Below are 22,877 nucleotides of genomic sequence, written 5' to 3'. Positions count from 1 at the left end.
AGTTGCTGTTCCTGCAACCTTCAGGTGGCATCATTGTGGCACTGCAGGAGGCTCAGGATGGGCATGTCGTCCAAGGAGTGGGAGGGGGAGTTGAAGTGGTTCATGACTGGGAGGTCCAGTCATTTGTCATGAACCGAGCGTAGGCATTCCATAAAGCGGTCTCCAAGCCTCTGCTTGGTCTCCCCAATGTAGAGGAGACCTCATTGGGAACAGCGGACAGTATACCACATGAGCAGATGTGCAGGTAAACGTCTGTTCAGTGTGAAAGGTTTTCTTGGGCCCTGGGATGAGGGTGAGGGAGGAGGTGTAGGGGCAGGTGTAGCACTTCTTGCAGTTGCAGGGAAAAGTGCCAGGGGTGGTGCTGCTAGTGGGGAGTGTCGAGCTGATGAGGGAGTCATGGAGAGGGTGGTCCCTACGGAAGGCCGATAAGGGTGGGGAGGAAAAATTGTCTTTGGTGGTGGGGTCAGATTGCAGGTGACGGAATGGTGTTCTAATGGTATACTGTTCCAATAAATATAAGTTCCACTTATACATTAAAAAAAAGTCTCTCGCAATTATAACCAGACGACTTGTCTTCCAGAAGTTCTATGCCTTGTCAGTCGATTCTACTAGTTGTGCTGTGGTTATCTTTGCGGTATCTCCAAGATACAGAGACGTCTGTGAGAGCCAGCAATTCTCTCTTCAGAGCTGAGTGCTGTTATCGCTGACGGATGGCAATTTGCTCTCTCTGGGGTTTTGTCCAGTTGCCCCATCTTATACCCTTGATGACATATCAATATTCTGTACAAAAGGATTGGTCCAAGGTTGTCAAAACCATCAGATTTAAATCTAATTTTTTTTTGGTATTTAAGTGCCTGATTCAAATTGAGCTAAATTCAAAATGTGTTGTCTTGGTAAAATTGCTGCCTGGCCTGCTAACTGTACAGCCTTGTGAAACAAATGTGTCAGTTCGGGTATTCACTGTGTACTTGCAAACTTTCAAGCTCCTGCTCACAGACATCCATTTTAAATCTCTAAGCATAGAAAAAGCACATAAACTTTTAAAGGGACCGCATAATGCCTTCCCCCCTAGCATGTCACAAACACCAAATTGTAATTTCCCTGCCTCCCAATCCACAAGTGCTGTACCCAACTTCACAGCATTACTCTTTGAGCACAAAATGTTTCTTCATCTCAGGTCTAAAAGTCTTACCAGTACCTTGAGACTGTGACCCCTGTTCTAGACTCCCCAACCAGGGAAAACATCCTCTCTGCATCTAATGTGTCCAGTCCCATTAGAACTCTATACATTTCAATAAGATCTTCCATCTAAACCTTCTCACCTCACAGGCCCAGTCAAACCAGTCTCTTCCCCCTAGGACAGTCCTGGTATCAGCCCAGTTAGCCATTGCTGCACTCCTGTCCTATCTTTGGTATGTGGACCAAAACTGCATGCAGAACTCCATGTGTGGTCTCACTAAGTCCTTGTATAGCTGCGGTAAAACACCCCTATTTCTGCACTCCACATCTCTTGCAGTAAGACCAGTATATCATTTGCCTTCCTAATTGCTTGTTGCATTACCCTTCACTGTTTAGTGTACAAGGTTACCAGATCCCTTTGCACATCCTCACTTCCCAACATATCACCATTTAAATAATTCTAATAATAATCTGTGCTGTCATTTAATCACTCATGTAGTCCACTCCATCACAGACTTCCTCTTTGTGCTTGTTCTGCCCACCTCTTCTCAAAATCAGCTACAAATCTAACTTATCCCAGCTCTGATGAAAGGTCACAGACTGACAACATTAACTTTGTTTCCCTCTCCGCAGTTGCTATTGGACCTGTTGAGTATTTCCAGCATTTCCTGTTTTCATTGTAACTGCTAGTTTAGTAGCCTGGCCACAGGTCGAACCAATACCAATAACGTCCGATCAATACCAATACCTTTGACAGCTCTGTCCTCTCCCGTTGCTGATGCCACCCGATGCTGTAGAAGCCCTCATCCAAGTTTTTTTGTCACCTTTAAGACACGTTGCCATTCTTTCAGTATCACCCCCAATTTCCAAGCCATGTCTAAGCACCCTGTGTCCTGTATCACATTCATTCCCCCTTCTCCGTTACTTCAGTCCTCATCCATTTAATCGTTTATGGGATGTGGCAGCACTGGCGAGGCCATTCCTATTTGCCCCTTGAGAAGGTGGTGGTGAGCTGCCTGCTTGAACAGTTGCAGCCCATGTAGTGCAGGGATAGACACAGTGCTATTAGGGAGGGAGTTTATATCTCACCGCTCTGAGATATGAAATATGCAAGTCTCACTTCAGCCGCACACTCTGAAAATCCTTCCAAACTCTTTACCGCATCATTTCTTGAGGTGCACCATTTCAGCTGCAGCTTAGCTGGTCACAGACTCATTTTCGCCTGTCAAGCAGCACTGTAGAGCTGTGACTGTAGAAATCCAGGATGACACCGCAGTGCAGTACTGAGAGTTTGCTGCCTCACTGTCAAAACGACTGCATCTCAATGAGACATTAAACCAAGGCTCTGACTGTCTTTAACCCATGGCAATACTTTTGGGGGGAGGTGGTTCTTGGTGAATGAAAATAATATAAGTCTCACTCACCAACACTGAAATAGATGATGTGATTGTTTGCCTCATTCTGAGTGTGGGAGCCTCCTGCACACAGTGATGGCACTTCTGTAAGTGTTTCATTGGCTGTAAAGCAATTTGCAACGTCTTGCAGCCTCAAAAGGTGCTATGTAAGTGCAAGCCTTCTCTCAAACAAACATCCTATTCAAACCATGCCTATTTCCCCACGTTTTTCCACTTGTGTAGCATTTTGGAATTTGTGTTTAGTGTGTCCTGTTTTAGAAATGCAAGTTCTTGTGAATCACAGTGCTCTGTTTGTTTGAAGCTCAGCTTTTACTTGTGTTGCCCGTGGAGCTTTGTGACAAAGAAAAGCAGTTATTACCAATTTGGAGTTATCACCAAGTTTATTGTATTGTGTGAAGGAAGCTGCAGTGTTGCCTAGGTATTTTTAAACTTAGAGGAAATGTTTCTGCCTTGTAAATATTGGGTGTGTTTGAATAGCTGGTTTGTTTTGGAAGCTGCGCAGATCGAATCTGCCTCCCAGTATTCTCTATTTAGCTCAGTGGGTGTTGGTGTTTAATGAGGACCTGCTTAATGCAACCATATGTCACAAGAAGATCTAATAACATCTTTATCATAGTGTTTAACAGGACGCCATTACATTTCTGTGATTACTGAATTTAAACATCTTCCTTTGATGAAACCTTGCTATATGTCTTCTCTGTTGCAGTCTTGTGCTTTCTGTCTGTCTGTCTCTCATTCTTGCGCTCTCTCATTCTTTTATTCTGTCTGTCACACTGTCACAATTTCCCATGCTCACAAACTCTGCATCATTCTCGCTCCCTTTCTCATGCACACTATTTCACTCTCATACTCTTGTTCACGTTCTCTTACACTCTTGCATTCTGTCTTGGTCACATTCTTTGGCACTTTCTTGATCATTTGCTGTGTCTCCCTTTCACACTCTCCATGTCTGTCTTTCCCAACATCTCTTTCTATCTGAAATTATTATGATTATTTCTTCTTTGAACTTTCCACACCTGTTCCTTGGACATCTTTTCCAACAGGCACTTCACTTTGTAAAGTAACCGGCTGCCTGTAAGCACTTTGGGGTGATGTTGCAAAAAGTGCTATTTAATGCAAGTTTTTTTTTAATCCCTTTACTATCCTGCGGTTGCTCCCTATGACACCATTGCTGTGTTGAAAGGAAGACTTGCACTATTTTTGTACTGTGATTCATTCTACACTAGGATATAAGACTGGAATAACTTGTGACAGATCTGGATAGCCACATGTTGTATTCTTCAATCTTCACTAAATATGGGTTATGGTATTATTAGTGGCTATGTTGTTGGATTTAGTAAACCAAAGACATGGATTAATGATCCAGAGATACTGGTTCCACTCTCATGACAGCGACTTGGAAATCTAAGTTCAATAAATCTAGAATAAAGTGCTTGTCTCATTAATAATGATCCTGAAGCTGCTGGATTATTGTAAAAACCCCTTGGGGAGGAAATCTGCCAGATTTAGCCAGTCTGACCCAACTGAATTAAAAGTAAAACGCTGCAGATGCTGGAAATCTGAAATAAAAACAGAAAATGCTGGAGAAACTCAGCAGGTGAGGCAACATCTGTGGAGAGAGAGAGAAACAGAGTTAGCATTTTAATCCAGTATGACTCGTCTTCAGAACTGAACGGAGTTGAAAAATGATGGTTTCTATGTTCATTACAAAGAGGGGAGGAGGAGCAGGTAGAATAGATGGTGAGAGTGCCTAGAGCAAAAGACAAAGGCAGCAGTAATGGTGGTAAAGGAGAGACAGAGGTGTAAATTAGGGTGAATGTTAGCAGTGAAAAGGAGAAAATTGATCTGCTGTGCTGAGTGCAAAGCCAACAAGAGATCATCAAATCGTGGCCGGGGACGGTGATATATATGTGAAAAATGGAGGTCAGAGGTGCCTACACAGAAAATGATGTGCTATTCCTTCAGCATGTAGTGAGCTTCATTGGAAAACAAGAGCAGACCAAGGACAGAAATGTTAGCAGGCCAACATGGTGCTTATTGAAACTGGAAAGTGAGGGTCATTCCCATATGTGACTCCTGCCCACAGCAATGTGCTTGACTGCCCTCTGACCTGGCCGAGAGAACCATGCCATCCTATTCCAGAAGGCAGTTCAGTGAGAAAGTGCTGACCTGACCAGCAACGTCCATAGCCTGTGAATAAAGAAGAAATGTCTTGAAGTTTTCCTGTGAGACTGTGGTTTAGTATGATGGCTACTGGCAAAGAAGAGCAAATGGTATAGCCAGACTGAGGACTGCCCCATCCCAGAGCCAAGAGTAATCCGTTCATAAAACTGTGGGCTTATTTTCCTCTCTGAGGTTCCACTGAGTGGAAATTTGTCTGAACTGGGCTTGCCAAGTGAACTGGAAGCTTTTACCTCTTGTTTCTTCTCGAGGTGATGCTGCAGGTAGCAGTCCTGTCAGCCAGGAACGCCGTAAAATGAGCCTTGTCATTTTGATGAAATGATTTTAGATTTAGGTTCAGACTTCTATTCTCGTGTATACGCCAGTACAGGAATACAGGGGTATAGCTGGGTTTTAACAGACTAAGTGAGAATTCTGTTCCCTCTGGTGGGGCAGTCGGTATGACAACTGACTCAAGAACTTAGAGTGGACTGAGTCAGTGCTCCAGGTCAGGCATTTCAGATTGGGACCCTTCTTCAGAACTGGGGTCTTCCCAGAGGGAGGACGACAACTTCTTCAAGATGAGCATCCTTGGAACAGGCACCCCCTGCAGTGGGGATAGATTTGTTTTCAAACGTAAGTTGTTGTGATCTGAAATGTACTGTCAGAAAGGGTTGATGAAACATATTCCATCACAACTTTTGAAGTATTATCCAAATTCATTGAAAAAGGAAAGATATTCAGGGGCTTAGTGGAGAAACACAAGTCATGGGCCTATTTAGATTACCCTTCTTAAGAAACAGTTCAACAGTCTTATAGAGTTGTGCAGCACAGAAACAGACCTTCGGTCCGATCTGTCTGTGCTGACCAGATATCCTAAATTAGTCTAGTCCCATTTACCAATGTTTAGCCTGTTTCTGCCTAAAACCTTACTATTCATGTACCCATCTAGATTCCTTTTAAATGTTGCAATTTTACCCACCTCCACCACTTCATTTGGCAGCTCATTCTTTAAATGCACCACACACTCTGCATGAAGAAGTTACCCCTTATGTCTCTTTGAAAACTGGCCTATCTTAGCTTACACCTGTGCCTCTAGTTTAGAACTCCCTTACCCTGGGAAAAAGACCTTGGCTATTCACCCAGCCGTGCTCCTCATAATTTTAAAAACCTCTAGAAGGTCACCCCTCAGCGTCCGAGGCTCCCCAGCTCCTACACTGAATGCTTCTATGAACGATTGATGGCGTTAGTTTTTATTTTGAGAATGGCAGCTTTTTTTGTTAGTCTAAGGTGTTAATGGACCAGATCTTCTGTGGATAAGCCAGATTTCTGATCCTAGGTTGATGACAGCCTTTATTTGACTGCATTTTTGTGAAGCAAGCATTGCTATCTGCGCCAGTAGCCCCATCCCTAATTGCCCTTGAGAAAGGGGTGGTGAGCTGCCGCCTTGGATTGCTGGAGGCCATGTTGTGTAGCTCCACTTGCCAAGGCCTTTTCTACAGTACTTCAGTACAAACAAAACGGCACAAGAGGCAACTCCAGAGGCTAGGGAGAATTGAGAGCTCTGGGGCTGGAGGAACATGTAAGCCAGAGCAGGTAGGAATGATAGATTTCCTCCCCTGAAATGAATTATGACAGTCCAGTTGTTTCATGATCATGAGAAATGAGACTGGCATTTTAGTCTAGATTGGTTCGTTGACTTTAAATTACTGAGCTGCTGTGATTGAATGTCATATGATGTTTCCACAGCATTAGCCTGGGCTTCAGGATTATTACTATATTACCGCTACTCTACAGTTCCCTAAATGCACTGATTTTAAACAGAATGTACTAGAAGATCCTGAATTGTAAGCCTTCAGCTGCCACTTGACCCTGTACGTTTTTAAAATTCAGACTTGCCTCAGTTTCCTGCTTTTTTACAAACTTGGTGGCACCTTGCACTTCAGATTTTAACTTGTTCTGCTAAGGTGCCTGAGATAAGGAATGCCTTTCAGAAATAAAGCCTCCTAATATGTCAAGAGCAAGAGGTGAAGGCCCTTGACTTAGTGGAATTGAATACAATTACATTATAACACAAAACCAGCTTTGTGTTGGACGGCTGTTGTAGCAAATTACTTACTCAGAGATTTGAGAGGTGACTGGGTCCATCTGTAGTACCTTGACACATGCAGGGTCACTGTGATAACCTGTGGGTCAGTTCATTGTTTTGCAGGTACAACCTGCAGTCAACAGTTGTTGCAATATACTTTAGCATGGATTTTGTTTAAAAAGCTGAATTTCCAAACAACTTTGCCTTGTCTCAAATTTGTGGTCTACCCTGTATTGTGCCTTAGTTATCCTTCCAGTGAAATCTGTTTCTTTTCCCTGTTTTGATGTGAAGGCAGTGACCATCATTAGGTACTGTTCTACATGTTTATCTTCTCTGCACTCCCTTTCAGAACTGGCTGTTGAAACATTCGGGGGATAATTGCTATGAATCCATGGAGTATCATCCCTGAATCCTGCCTTAGCCACAGACAGGCACTTGCGTATCCTGAGACACACATTAATATTCCCTCATACTTCTATACACACTCACACATTATATAAACTGTAGCTTGCATGTTCGCACACATTGTGAGGAAAAAAAATTCTGTGATCAATACACTTGTATATGCCTAGTGCATGTATGCGCACACAGTCACACATACGCTCATGTAGATATACTTAAAAACTCATTCTCTCACACATCTGCTGTTGCTCACTCACATACATTCAGATGCCTGCATGTTTGTGCATTGTCATAAAAACTCATTGACTCACTCTCTCTCACACACACACACACACACACACACACACACACACACACACCATCATGTGCACAGTCACACAGACTCCTATATGGTTGCACACGTGTGCATGAACACACACTGCACATGTACTTCCATATACTTAGCCCTTATAAATACACATACATGCAAATATATTCATCTGTCACATATATACTCTCATTTGTGCACCCATACACCGTCAATACACACAGTTCCACAAACGCATCCTTCCAGCCCACTCAATTACCATTTCCTAGGTTTTACATTAGCCAGTTCAATTGGACAAAATTTCTGTCAGTGAAGTTGGAGAGCATGCATCTATTGTACAATTGTGTGATAATGACAGTAATTTGTACGGTATTAGCACATCACTTTAAACTCTTTGGATGATTCCTGTTGAACAGAAAAAAACATTAACAGCCTCTTTTACTTTCCCTCTCAGATCAGCTCAGTGACCTGCAGTTGAACGGAACGAACCTTTCAAGGGACAGTACAGTGGGCCGACTCAGCAGCAAGGCACAGCGAGGTACAAGCCCACACAATCCTTGCCATTTTAACAAAGTTCTGTTGGCTTATTCAGAGAATGTAAATGGGGCAGGACTCTCACTTCAGATGGCTGTCTAGCTGTTTAGGAAGTGAAGACCTGTAGGTGCTGGCTCTGCCTTGGGCCCTTCAGGCTAGATACTGGCTGGCACTCACCAAGTGCACGTCTGAATGGGGGATGTAAGGTGCAACTGGTGACTTGCCTGAATGAGATTGAGTTTGTTCAGCAGACATAAGGGGTGGGCAAGTTGGTGATGGGAAATCGGGAGGGAAAGCTAAATGCAGAGCTTTTAGTGGAAAGGCTCCACTGCACTGTGGGTAAATTTCACTGCCATGTGAACATCTGCACAAGAATCTTTAACGTGTCAACTTGGCTGAGTTGGTGAATCTTTTGAGCCCTGCTGTGAGGAGAAAGAGAATCGCTTCTGATTCTTCAGTGTAAGACTGAGTGGGACCAGCCCAGTTGCTCTTGCAGGGAGCGGACATGCAGCTTGACATGGCCTCCATCTCTGATACAACCTTTCTATGTTCCCGTCTTCTTGCCATGTTGACGGGCAGCTGCCACTTTGGAGCACCCGTTTTCCCTAAAAGTCTGTCCCCTCTCCTAACCCTCTTCAGTGAAGTCACGACGAGACCAAATTGGGTAGAATTCCCCTCCGCCGCACACTGTGTTTGAATCCATTCCATCTCATAACTCTTTTGTCAATGAACTAACCTGAGCTACGGGATTGCTTTCTATTTGTGCTATTACCATGTTCTCAGACTTCCTCCTGCTCCTGTGTAGGTGATAGAGCCCGGAATATAAGAGGCAAGAGGAGGGGCAGAAAGTTCCGGAAGAATGAGACTCGTAGTCGAACTCGCCGAGCTTCCACTTCCCGTCCCGAGCGCGTCTGGCCTGAGGGAGTGATCCCTTACGTGATTGGAGGAAATTTCACTGGTGAGTGCTACCCTTTTCCTTCAGTGGGAACTAGCCCACCTTTATCAGACCAGTCAGCTCATTGGGTTCATCATGATGAGCACAAAAATATTTTTGAATATCCTCGAAGAGCTTTTTTGTCCTGCACTCATCAAGTCAAACACAAGAATGCCAAATTCTGCACAGTCACACCAATTTAGTTTATAAAGAAAAGGATGCTGATTGGCTGGCACATCAGCTCTAACTGGCTGAGGTGTATCTGGGGATTGAATGTACTAACAACTAATAGTTCAATCAATAAATAGTTAGACCCTAGGTTTGAAAAAGCAAGTAAAACATCTGGAGTAGCAGATTGGGATGTCAAATTAACAGGTAACGAGAGGACAGGAATTAATTTCATGAAAAACATAGAAACAAGTAATGAGTTAGTGTAAATCTTGCTGAAATAAATGTATAAAGTGTACTTGCCACAATGCCTTGTATAAGAAGATAAAGTAAACAGTCTAGCAAGAGATTACTACTCTGGCTATCAGTTATTCTATGCACAACGCTGATGAGTGAGTCGTCAAAAGGTGGGTAAAGAGTTGAGGAGAGCATTTTTCAGGCGCCAGCGGTGATAAGAATGGGATGGCTCACTGTAGATGTTTGCCCTGAAGCTGTCTTGTGCTTTCTGCTTGGTTTGTCTGAAATGATTGAATAGAATCTGCGCTGTTTTACAGGGAGCCAGAGAGCTATCTTCAGGCAGGCGATGAGGCACTGGGAGAAGCATACCTGTGTCACATTCCTGGAACGCACTGACGAAGACAGCTATATTGTTTTCACATACAGACCCTGTGGGTAAGTGTCTGTGAGGAACCAATGCCTCCTGATGCCAGCACAGTTAACATCTGTAACCTAGGACAGTGGAAACAGAGGGGCCAATGAGGACAGATTGTTACCTTTACTGCAGGTTGTTAGGGTCCAGAATGGATTCCCTGGAAAGCTGGTGAAAGCAGATTCAATTGTAACTTGCTAAAGGGAATTGATTGTAAAAGGTAAACTGCGAAGGATTATGGGAAAAGGGGGAATTGGTCAAATTGGAAGCTTGCTGTATAGTTGGCATGGACACATTGGGCAGAAAGGTCTTGTTCTTGTTCAGTGTAATGTGTTTGTGACCACAGATTCATTGTATATGCACGTCCCCAGACAACAATTAAATTCAACGAGATGGAAGGGAAAATTACAAAGCAAAATAGGGGGCTTTAAACCTTTGACTTTTTTTTATTTTTGTGAAAGACTTTAACAGTAACAGATGAGGTTTTACAACTAATAGAATTTATTTCTCAGGGGGTTAACACTGTGTCAACAGTAGGAAATAGCTTGGCAATCAAAACAACATTTTAATGATGTTTTTGCTCATAAAAGTGATGGATGTTCATCGAATGAAAGCATGATGAATACTAGTAATTAAACATTTGCATTTCAGAAACTAAGTACCAGCATCTTGCAGGGCAGGTATAGCATGAATTATGATACAGGGGAAAGCTTCCCTATAAACTACCCCAACCAAACACTCCAGGCAGGAACAACACAGGGTTAGATACAGAGTAAAGCTCTCTCTACTCTCTCCCCATCAAATACTCCCGAGCCAGGTACAACTTGGGGTGAGATACAGTGTGAAACACTATCTACACCGCCCCCATCAACCACTTGCAGGAGAGACACAGCTCAGGCACTGTCCCCATCAAACATTCACAAGGCAGTTCGATACAGAGTTGGATACAGAATAGAATTCTCTCTAATCATTGGAATTTGGCCCCACTCTACCAGCATCCTCCAATTCATCAGTGTGACATTTTTCATTGACCCCAGGTGGACATCTTGGAATGAAATCAACAGTATCCGATAAAGTAGCAGTGATATGTTGTGTGTCCATGTTCTTCGACAATAGAACTCAAATCAGTAAAGGATTTTCACACGTTACCCTTGAAAGCAAGAGATAGTGATCTCTAAAGATGCATCACTTTTGGTTTAACTGTTAAGAGTCATAAAGCAAAGATCGTGGCCTCCTGTGTACCGCTCTGAAACAGCAATTACGTTTGTCCCTTCCCTTTGCTCTTTCCCTGTTTGCCTGCAAGTGTTTCCTTTCCAAAATGTTTATCCAATTCCCATCTTGGAAGTGACAATTGAATCTATCTTTCAGGCACTGCTCAGATAAATCCTGGCAGCAGAGGTCCCAAATCTGTGCCACTCTGTGAACTGTGACCAGTTGTTCTGGCCTCTACCCCCATCACAGATCTTGAACTGACTTAGCTATTGTAACGTCAGGCAGTTCCAGCCTCAGTATTACTGACTCCCATAGCTGCAGCCCTGGTGCAACTGATTACACGCTGATGATAAAGAATAGTTAGAACTGTTACAGCATGGAAGCACAGCGCCTGTTGTGTCCATACCAGCTCTCTGCCGGAACAACTCTCCTCTGCTTCGCTGCAATTTGTTGTTCCCTGCATCACGTCAGATAGGTTTAACATAAATGCGGTGGGACAATAGTACCTACAAAATATTTATGTAAAGATGTTAAACCATTCTGCGGACACTTCGGTTGGAGAGTTTCAGTTGTAAACATGAACCAGTTTTCCATCGGGGCCAAGAATTGAAACAAATACCTTTGTCAGAGGGGATTTACCAGTTTCCTGAAGCAACAGATGTGAAGTGTTGTGTGTAGCCTTGTGCCGATGAGCGTTGGTGTCAACAAACTGCTTGGCCTGTCATTAAGCTACCCGAGGCGAGGGGTTAATGCATTCCGTGTGTTGGAAGATCACCAAGAGCCTTTATGTGGCGTGTGAGATCTGATTTATTCTCGTGATACAAGCTGCGTGAAAGCAGTTGGCCCTTTTGGCTGTGGGGAAATAATAAGTTTGAGTGTGAGCATGTGGCAGCAAAGTCTCTCACTTGGGCTTTGCCGCATGAACGTAAACAGAAGGACAGGATGCTCTGTATCTTGAGCTTATTCCCCACAATAAAATCAGATCACTGCTGTTGTTCTGTACCTGGGTGACAGTGGTGTTGTGGTAAAGCCAAGGGACTTGCTATCTAGAAGCTCAGATTAATGGTTGAGGACGTGGGTTCAAATCTCACAACAGCAGCTGGTAGAATTTCAATTGAATTAATTAAAATCTGGAATTGGAAAACACAAAGCTATCATTGATGATTGTAAAAATGCTTCTGATTCACTAATGCCCTTTATGGAGGTAAATCTGCCATCCCTACCCAGTTTGAGACTCTGGACCCACAGCAATGTGGATAACTCTTAACTATCTTCTGAAATGGCCCTATCAAGCCACTCAATGGCAGTCAAGGACAGGCAACAGTACAAGCATTGCCAGAGATGTCCTTGTACCATGAACAATATTTTTTAAAACCTCATCTGCTTAACTTGGCTCCCTAACACACGTGCGACAGAAGTCTTTTGGTCTCAGTTTTAAAGTTTATAAACTGTTCCAGAGTATTTTTCTTTATAAAGAAAGCATGAGATTCAGATTCACCCAATGTGTGAAGTGATTCCTCTTATCATCCCTGACCAGCCTAGCATTAATTTGAAATTTATGCCCCTTTATTAACCTGAGGCCCCAAGTGCCTGTCTATTTCAACGGAGATCAGCATCTATTTGTTCATACTTCTCCCTCAAATAACATTGCAAAATCAAGGAAATAAGTTGATCACTATCCAATTGCTGATTGGTAAGGCGCTGTGCTACACTGAGTAACCCCTAGGATCTGAGCCCCTAGGGATTAGAGAACCATCCCACATTTTGACAGTTAAGGAAGGTACATTCGTAATGTGGCCAAACAAATGGACCAGCAATCTGCGAATCCTTCCAATGCACATAACTGCTATGCAGTAAGAATGAGATAAATCCTTGGTCGCTGTGTTTTTTCATTCATTCACAGGATGATGGTGTTGCTGGTTAGGCATCATTTATTGCCCATCCCTAATCGCCCAGAGGGCAGTTAAAAGTCAACCACATTGCTGTGGGTCTGGAGTCACATGTAGGCCATGGCAATTTCCTTCCCTAAGGGACATGGGTTTTTCTGACAATTGACAATGGATTCATGTTCATTATTAGACTTTTAATTATGGATTTTTTAAAACAGAATTCAAATTACACCATCTTGCCATGGTGGGATTTGAACTCAGGTTCCCAGACCGTTATCTGGGTATCTGGATTAACAGTCCAGTAATAATACCACGAGGCCATCACCTTCCCTAAAGATGTGTGATGGAAAGGAAGTGTGTGCCTCTAACATCACTGTCCTTAACCCCAGGTTGCTGCATAGGTGGAAAGAATTTCCAAAGCGACTCAGACCCATTGAGTGACCTACAACACCAAGTGATGTTTGAAGGAGCTTGCTGTGTACTCATTGACTTGTGTGCTTCAAACACTGCAACAGTCACTACATTTCAAAAGTCTTTCTTTCGGTTCAAGGCTTTGGATGCGATGGTTGTGCAAAGCGCAATGAAAATGCAAGTCTGTCTTTCCTTGCAGTGCCTGTTCCAGACACAATATTGCTTCCTTATCAACCAAAGAATATGATTTGTAGCCTTCTCCTCTTCGATGAGGAGATTGCTGTTTGAATTTTCTTCCCAATGTTCCTGTTGTTTTGAAATTTATCTTTAACTTGGGGAAACCCAAGCTCAGACACATGACGATTGGAAAACTTAGGAGTGGTTAACAATTCCCATAAATAGCAAGCTTGCCGGCTTTGCTTTTTGCAGTCTCAGCAATAGTAAAAGGAATTGCTCGGTAGGGTTCCAGGAGGTGTCTCTGTTGACCATTAGCACTATCAAGGACCAGTTGGGCCAAATGGCCTGTTTTCTGTGATGTGTGTTTTGCACATGGGTTTCTGTTTGAAGGTTCAGTAACACAGAAGCAACTCTTCGACTCAGCTTGAATCTGAGCTTGGTATACGTCTTCTATCAGAGACCCTTGCCCAATAGCCTCCCTAGTTTTGAATTAAAAGTTAAAAGCTGCAGGTGCTGGAGATCTGGAAGAAAAACAAAAAATGCTGCAGAAACTCAGTAGGTCTGGAAGCATTTGTGCAGAGAGAAAGTGAGTTTGCATTTGAAATCTGATATGAATAGGGAGATTCAGTTCTGAAGAAGAGTAATTTGCACTCAAAAAATGTAACTGTTGACCTGCCAGGGTCTGTAGGAATGGAAATATTCTGTTCCGAATGTCTTTTGAACCATTTCTTACATTTTTCTCTCTTCTCCCCCTCCCTTTGCCTTTAGTTTCCTCAGCTCCTTAAAAAGTAGAGCTGTGTGTCAGGCTGAGGGCAGGGAGGGCTGGAGCAGAATTAGTTACTTGAATTCTTTTCTGTGATGTTACCATGAGAGCAGCATGTTAATAGATTGAGAAAGGACAGCTAGATAAATTTTGGAGTTGATCTTAACTTGAGGTCATAAGAGGTTACCCACCGGCTCTCCCTACTGTCATTGTCCCACATCCATATGATAGCCGTAGCATTAAGGCTAAAAGGCATGGTGAGGACTGTTCAGAATTGGCAGAGATATTGTTGATCCAGCAACAAAAAAAGGCCTCTTGAAATTCTCACAAGGCTCTGTGTGGCTTGCTTCTCTGCAGCTGTTGTTCCTATGTGGGGCGGAGAGGCGGAGGACCTCAGGCCATCTCCATTGGGAAGAACTGCGACAAATTTGGGATTGTCGTCCACGAGCTGGGCCATGTCATTGGATTCTGGCATGAGCATACGCGGCCTGACCGAGACCACCATGTGACCATCGTAAGGGAAAACATCCAGCCAGGTAAGTGTGGCTGCTGTCTATTCCTTCAAAGTCCAAGGGTTTGTGGGTTCAAATGTCAGTGAAGGACCTGAAGGCGCTATATGAATACAAACTACACTTCACTTCTTCTGTACACCTTCAACACAATTAGGGAAATTCTCTGAGGGTGGTGACTGATGTGGTGGTGATGGAGTGAGTGGTAACGTCATTGGATATGTGTTTTCTGCTAGACCATAGGACAAGGCTGAAAGCAAAAACAGCAGTTGCTGGAAAAGCCCAGCCGGCCTGGCAGCATCTGTGAAGAAAAAATCAGAGTTATTGTTTCGGGTCAGGTGACCCTTCGTCAGAACTGCCTTAGGACAAGGCTAATGTTCTAGGGACAGGGGTTCAAAACCCACCGCAGTGGAATTTTAAATTAAATTGGTAACTTAAAAATATAATCTCAGTAACTGTGACCATGTTCACTACAGTGGTTATTACAAAACTCCATCTGGTTTACAAATCTGCTATCCTTACCTGGTTTGGCGTACGTGAATCCAGACTCTCAGAAATATGGTTGACACCTAATGGCCTCTGGAAAAGCTGAGCAGGCTTCTCAATTCAAGAGCAATAAAGGGTGTGTAACGAATTCTGACCTTTCACAGTGGCGCCTACTTCCCAAGAAGAACAATGAACTGGAAATTATATGTCAGAATTTTGATCAAGAATAAACCCAACCCACCCCAAAAACTCTCATGCATGTGCCCTCCCTGCACACGTGGTGATGTGTACTCGGAAGCCCATACTTCCATTACATGTGCAGAAAATACCCACTTGTTTTATAAAGCTGTGTGCTATGCTTCTTTGCTCGGGCCATTGGGCCAGTTATACCTCTTGAACCCTTTTTCAGGCCAAGAGTACAACTTCCTCAAGATGGACCCGGAAGAGGTGGATTCCCTGGGGGAGACATATGATTTCGATAGCATCATGCATTATGCCCGGAACACTTTCTCGAGGTTTGTGCCAGCCTTGTGCCCTCCCCTTCCTCATTCATCTTGTTGACCTCCCTCTTCCTTTCCTCACTCAATCCATCTAATCCACTCCTCTTCATCACTTCTGAATAAGTGCTGCACTGTCAGAAGGTCACCACTCCGTGAGGGAGCTCCGTACCTGTTGGAGGATCAGTACCGAGGGAGTGCCGCACAGGCAGAGGTTCAGTCCTGAGGGAGTACAGTGGAGCGGTCAGTACACAAGGAGTGCTGTACAATCAGAGGGTCAGTGCTGAAAGAGCGTTGCACTGTCAGAGGGTCAGTGCTGGGGAAGTGCTGTGCTGTTAGGGGGGTCAGTACTGAAGCTGTGTTGCACTGTCAGAGGGCCAATACTGAGGGAGAACTGCATGCTTGGAAGGATGAAACTGAGGGAGCACTGCAGAGATGCTGTCCTGAGGAAGCAATGTAATGCCAGAGGGTATGCACTGAGGGAGCATTGCACTGTCAGAGTGGAAGTGTTGCGAGAGTGCTACACGACAACGTGATAATAATGAGGGATCTTTTCATGTCAGCAAGATAGAATTGCAGAAGTGCTGCATCACCGGAAACACAGATTTGAGGAAATATTGAAGTGTCATTATTTTCTGTTTTACTGGATTTAAATGATCTGGTGGTATAATTCAAAGCAGAGCAGGTAAGGTTTCGCACTATCCTGGCCAAAACTTTACACTGCCTGTTCATCAAACTGCTCTTTCTGGCATATTGATGTGCATTCTCCAAGAGTGTTTGCCTTTCATCAGCATGTAGCCGGCTGTGAAGTGCTCTGGGAGTTTTTTGCAGTTTATGAAAGAGATTTTACAAGCATCAGCTTTTTCTTTGACACTCTTGCACAGTGCACTGTGGTTTTATCAGATATCTATTGTTCAGGAAGAGTCTTATCAGACAGGAAACCAAAGTATAATTCCCTTCCTCTTCTTATGTGGCTCACAAATTCTGCCGCAAAAAATGATTCTTTTTCTTGGTTTCAGGCCCGTTGCACAAATAATTGTGATGCTTGAGTCCAGAATTAAGGGAAAAATTTTCTGTTTTTTAATTCAGTCTTATCAATTGATTGGGAATCAGCTGCTGTCTGTGTTTCGAAACATCACTCCTGAAAAGTCTGACAGTAATTTTTACAGCTTGTCTCAGCTGCCCAACTGGCAGAAATAGTTTCTCTCTGCTAGCTTCCCCAGCTAAATAAAGGATGTTGGGCCATTGAGAAAACTCTTATTGAAGATGGAGACTTCAGCCAAATGCTGCCAAGTCTATCATTTTAGTCTTCCACCTGAATGACTTGGAGGCCAGGGAAGAACTCTGTTTCCAACTCTATGATCGACCGTCTGCTGCCAAAATGTCTCGGCAACACTCTTGACCATACATTGGCCTGCTTGCAGAAGGCTGGAGCCAGGGTCAAAATGAAAGTCAGTTTCACATGGAAACTGGCGGCTATCCCGTGCGGCAATAGAATGAATGTGCTGCTCACTGGTTCATGTGCCCTACAGCAAGGTGCTGCTGCTCAGCTTGGGTCAGAAACATTAGACCAATATTTATGCCTATATGCACTTCTAGGAAGTCATGAGGGTTACTCCTGGGATATTGAGACCAACACAGCTCGAGTGGCCTCCTGCGCTAGCGTGCATTGAACTTAGTTTTTGCAAAGAACAGCACTGACTGAAAATTAACACAGCACACACACTCTGAAATTCTGTAGCGCCTGCAGGAACATGCTTTGCACCCTATAAATCGACAAAAGTCCCACTTCGCAATGGCATACCTTGTGATTGACTACAAACATCACAGACCACACACTGGTGACTGATTCGACTGGTTTTGACCTTCCTCAGAAAATGTGAACATGACTCAATCACTTGAGAACGGGCTGGGGAAGATGTGCCTGCTTGCCCTGGAAGTGGAACATGAGGAACAGCCATCAAGGCAGATCACAATAGATCACATACTGAATCTGCCTTGTCAGATACATTCCTAATGCCATCACGCCCACTTGCACTGTGTTTGCTGAAGCTATTGAACAGATTTTTACCCTCAACATTGAATACAATTCCTTCACCACAAGTATGAGTAAAAAAATCTTAATTGCTGGGCAGTAGCTTGAATCTACTTTTCTTCATGTAAAGAATACATAAGAGCAGTCTCTGCCAAGACAAACAGATAAGTTTTCCTGTCATTATGGGTTGTTGGTAGTCCAGAGTGAATCCTTGCTGAGATAGACCAGATGGAAATGTTGGAGAAGGGGCCCTCCTACTTGAAACTTATGATCAACAACGTTGTCAAGTTGGATGGAGTCCAAGAGCTGTTGCCCTGTGGAGCAGTTTGTCTAATGTCAGGATTGCCAGTTTTTATTGTTTTGGTTGTCTTGGTACATATAGGAATGTTCTATATTTCTTTATATTTTTGAATGTGGGTGTCACTGAGAAAGCCATCATTTGTTACCTATCCCTAATTGCCCTTAAGAAGACGGTGATGAGCTGCCTCCTTGAATTGCTGCACTCTCCTTGGTGCAGGGACACTCACGGTGTGATTAGGGAGCAAATTCCTGGATTTTGATTCAGCTGACACTGAAGGCGGAATGGTCAGTGGCGTGGGGGAGAACTTACAGGGGGTGGTGTTCCCATGTATCTGCTGCCCTTGTCCTTCGAAATGGAAGTGGTCACGGTTTGGAAGGTGCTGTCTAAAGCGTCTAGGCGAGTTGCTGCAGTGCATCTTGTAGGTGGTACATGCTGCTGCTACTGAGCAATGGTAGTGAAGGGAGTGAGTGTTGTAGGTGATGGCTGGTGTGTCCATCAAGTGGGCTGCTTTGCCCTGGATGGTTTTGAACCTTCTGAGTGTTGGTGGAGCTGTGCTTGTCCAGGCAAGGCACTGTTGCCCGGTGTATGGCGGACAGGCTTTGGGGAGGTAGGAAATGAGTTGCTCACGACAAAATTCTCAGCCTCTGCAAAATTCTTGCAGCTACAAAATTTGAATGGGTGATACATTTCAGTTTCTGGTCAGTTAGACTTCTCAGACTGTTGACAGTAAGTGATTCAACAATGGTAATACCATTAAATGTAAGGGAAGAACGCAAGTGTGCCCTGGATTTTGAATTTTCACTTGCCATAAGCTCTGAATAAGACAACTAGAACATCTCTACTCGGCTTCTACTCTTGGTCAATAAAATTAAATTAAGTTTGTTACAGTCTTTTTCTGCCTTTCTCCTTGCCTGTCCTGAATGTGGAATTTGGCTCATTTTCTCTGACTCGCTTTTCCTTGGATTGTGGAGCTCTAGAACCCCATACTCCCTCCAGGGCTCCAGCCTTCACAACTTCTTCAAGTTGTGAACTTGTTCTGCCACTGCTTCTGGATCCTGTCATTTCCTGATATTACTCGAAGAAATTAGAGTATGTGATTCCTGCCTTTTTCAAAGCCTTGCACCGTGGTTCCTTGGCTCAGTGAAACTGCACAGTGTATCTCTGGTATCTCACCAATCGCACACAGACTTGATTTTCGAAAGTTGGACTTGATATTCCAAGTTCCAAATTGGCCAGTGGGCTATAGATTAACTTGCTTTTTTTTAAACTCCCTGAATTTGAAGGATCCTGGGAATCCTAGAGTACTGTATTCGGTTTTGGTCTTATTGAAGGAGAGATACACCTGCAGTGGAAGCAGTTCAGAAAAGGATTACCTGACTGGCCTCTGAGATGAAGAAGGTTGTCTTGTAGGGAACGTTTGGCCAATGCTCTTCAGAGAATAAAAAAGCCTTGTTGAAATATATGTGGTTCCGAGGGGGCTTGACGAGGTGGATGCTCAGAGGAAGTTTCCCCTTGGATCGAGAACTAGAGAATATGGTTTAATAAGGGTGGAGAAAAGGGGCTTTCTACGACTTAATTTCTGGATGGAATAAGTTCATGTTTAGTCAAGTTTGTTTTGTGGGCTGTGAGCATTGCCGAGCAGTCAGGCATGAGAAAATCCCTGAACTCTACCCCTTGATGGCCTCGAATACAGGCATCGAGGAGTATGGAGCAAAGTTGAGTAAAAGTGAGCCAATCAGTCACATTTCAGTTACATGGCAGAGGGGCTGCATGGCCTCCTATTGTTTCCACACTCTGACACAGAAATACATCCACGTCATATATTAGCTTCACTGTTGCCAGCCTAAGTAGTCCCTTTCTGATACGGAACCATCCAAAAGTCTCCCTCCTTGTGAAGAGGCTGTCCTGTAGGAAGTGAGCAAGTGTGTTGCAGTCTTCGATTCAGATCCTGAACTGTTCGGCACAGCACACAGAGAGATGGGTCATGTTGCTGTTTGAAGTTGCTCTTCATTTGGTCTCTTTCTGATTTTGGAGGGAAGGAGAGGCATTAAAGATTGCTTCAGACTGCGGGGCGATGTTGGGTGGAGGAGGGAGCTGGAAAATCTGTGCCTTTGCCAACTGTGACACATATCGGTCTGATGTTGAGAGCACTTGGGGCATCTGGTTGATGTTCAGCTAGTGTCTTTAACAAGCCTATTTCATCTTTTAATTGTATTTTCCAGCTAAAATGCATTCTAATTTATTACACCAGATAATGTTCTTTCCCCTGCAGCACTCAAGAAAATCAGGTATCTTTCATTGCTTTTTTACTGTGACACATTCTGCCTCCACTCATCTTGATTGTAACCTCTATTTAACCTTTTTCCTCATGCCTAGATTGACAGATTAATGTGGATTAGGTTGAATTGAGCTGTGTGATGGAATGATTCACTATGTTAGAATGAAGCTGCTTGTTTTGCAGTATTACTCCATATTAACAAACCTGAACCCTGGGACATTCCTGAAGTACAAAGCAACCTCTGGGATTCATTTTAAAAGGCATAGCGTTGAAAAGCTAGGAAGTGAATTTTACACTGAACTAGTGTGATACTTTAGTTAAACTGCAGTGAGCAATGCTGCACTCCATCATACCAAGTGTTCATAGCGATACTGGAGAAGGTGCAGTAAAAAAAGATTCATGAGGGTGCTGCCAAAACTGGGAGGCTCCATCAGAAAAGATAGAAGAGGAACGGTTCTTGTTGGCAGAAGGATGGAGAGTCAGAGGGCCAAAAAAGCAATTATGATGTGAGGAAAAGCTCTTTTTATGCAGCAGTCTGGAATTCATGACCTCCGCGTGTGCTGGAGAAGGTTTGGTTGAGGCTTTCAAAGGGGAATTGAGCGGCGAACTGAAGACAGGAAGTCAGCAGGGTGAAAGTGGGACTAAACAATTGCCCTTGCTGAGGGCCAGCATGGACTCAACTGGCTGAATGGCCACCTTCTGTACTGTGACCATTCTCTAATTGGACAGAGAAGATAGAAGAGTCACCCTTTAGTAATTTAAGATTATGAAAGAATTTGATAGGGCAGGAGTAGGGAGGTTGAGATCAAGGACCGTAAACATAAAACAAGGAAGAAAAAAAACTAAAGAACAGTGGAGGCTGGAAATCAGAAACAAAAACAGAAATTGTGAGGAAAACTCTGCAGGTCTGGCAGCATCTGTGGAGAGAAAGTTGAGTTAACGTTTCTGGTACAGTGATGCTTCTTGAGGACTGTTCAGAACTTTTAATGAAAGGCCATGTTGAAGTGAATCAGCAGAAAAGTTCAGGATATCGTTTAAAGTGTGATCACTGCAAGATGAGCCATTGCTCACGAACAGTTGGTAGACATAGCTGGCAGAAGCATTAACCAGGAGAGCTGGACAGTTCTGCTTCCTCAACCCAGTGCTTGCACCCAGCAGGTGTTCTCCTGGATTGTAGCCAAGTGGCTGAAAGGACTGAAAATATGGCAAAGAAGTTGCAGTTATGTAGCGCCTTTGGAGATCTCAAAACATTTCAGTGCATTTCTGAAGAAGGGTCTAGGCCCGAAACGTCAGACTTCCTGCTCCTCTGATACTGCTTGGCCTGCTGTGTTCATCCAGCTCCACACCTTGTTATCTCAGATTCTCCAGCATCGGCAGTTCCTACTATCTCAGTGCACCTTGCAGCTTGGTATGCTGGCCTTTGTTCATGGAGGAGATTTGACAGCCTACTTGGCACACAGCAAGCTGCCACAAACTGCAGTATGCCAAGGACTGACCAGATACCTGTTGTATTAATGTTAGTTGTGGAGTAGGACCCACTTACTCTTTATTAAATGGTGTCGTGGATTGTTTTATCTAAGTCTTAAAGGGAAGAGTGGACTTTGGTTTGATTAATCAGCTGAACAGGTAAGTGTAGAAACAGGTCATTCGGCTGAACAAGTCCACTCAGGCTCTCTGAGGAGCATCCCACTCAGACTCACCCCATCTCTGTAACCCTACATTTCCCATGGCTAATGCACTAAAGTGTATACTTTTGGCAATTTAACGTGGTCAATCCACCTAAGCTGCAATTCTTTGGACTGTGGGAGGAAATGCGCACAGACACAGGGAGAATGTGCAAACTTTATATGGACAGTTGCCCAAGGGTGGAATCAAACCTGTGTCCCTGGCAGTGAGGCAGCAATGCTGACCACTGTGCGATCCTTTCTTAAGGGACTGTGCCTTATGCAGTGTCCCTTAGATGAATGGTTCCTTTAACAGTGCTTTGTTCTGTTAGTAATGCTTCTCGACAATACAATGCTTCCTGTGGACTGCCTTGTTAACAGTGAAACACTCCCTTAGTATTGTCCCTTTGCAAGTACAGAACCACTTCAGTTTTAACCCTTTGACAGTGCAGCCCTCCCTCAATACTGACCCTCTAAATGCTCAACGGTCCCTCAATATTGTCTCTCCCACAGCACTACACTGAGTATTTCACTTCGGACAGTGAAGCATTTTGTCAGCACTCTACTGAAGTGCCAGGTTTGGAGATAGTAGGAACTGCTGATGCTGAAGTCTGAGATAACACGATGTGGAGCTGGAGGAACACAGCAGGCCAGGCAGCATCGGAGGAGTAGGAAAGCTGATGTTTCGGGTCTGGACCCTTCTTCAGAAATGGGGGAGGGGAAGTGGGTCGTTCAGGTAGTGGGAGGGGGAGTTGAAATGGTTCGCACCTGGGAGGTGTTGTCATTTATCGCGAACTGAGTGCAGGCGCTCCACAAAG

General features: G+C 43.9%; 1 protein-coding gene across 1 annotated transcript in view; it reads left to right on the top strand.

The window, feature by feature from the left end:
- LOC125448151 (bone morphogenetic protein 1-like) overlaps positions 1-22,877 on the top strand; it is a 116,061-nt gene that overhangs the window by 53,150 nt on the left and 40,034 nt on the right. The window contains exons 3-7 of the mRNA XM_048523220.2: positions 8,007-8,090; positions 8,892-9,044; positions 9,743-9,860; positions 14,647-14,825; positions 15,694-15,799. Coding sequence (XP_048379177.1) covers positions 8,007-8,090; positions 8,892-9,044; positions 9,743-9,860; positions 14,647-14,825; positions 15,694-15,799 — 640 coding nt within the window. The remainder of the gene's footprint in view (positions 1-8,006; positions 8,091-8,891; positions 9,045-9,742; positions 9,861-14,646; positions 14,826-15,693; positions 15,800-22,877) is intronic.

The sequence above is a fragment of the Stegostoma tigrinum genome, chromosome 40, assembly GCF_030684315.1.
Source record: "Stegostoma tigrinum isolate sSteTig4 chromosome 40, sSteTig4.hap1, whole genome shotgun sequence".
NCBI lineage: Eukaryota > Metazoa > Chordata > Chondrichthyes > Orectolobiformes > Stegostomatidae > Stegostoma > Stegostoma tigrinum.
The sequence above is the reverse complement of the archived record's forward strand: the minus strand, read 5'-3'. Positions and strand labels throughout refer to the sequence as shown.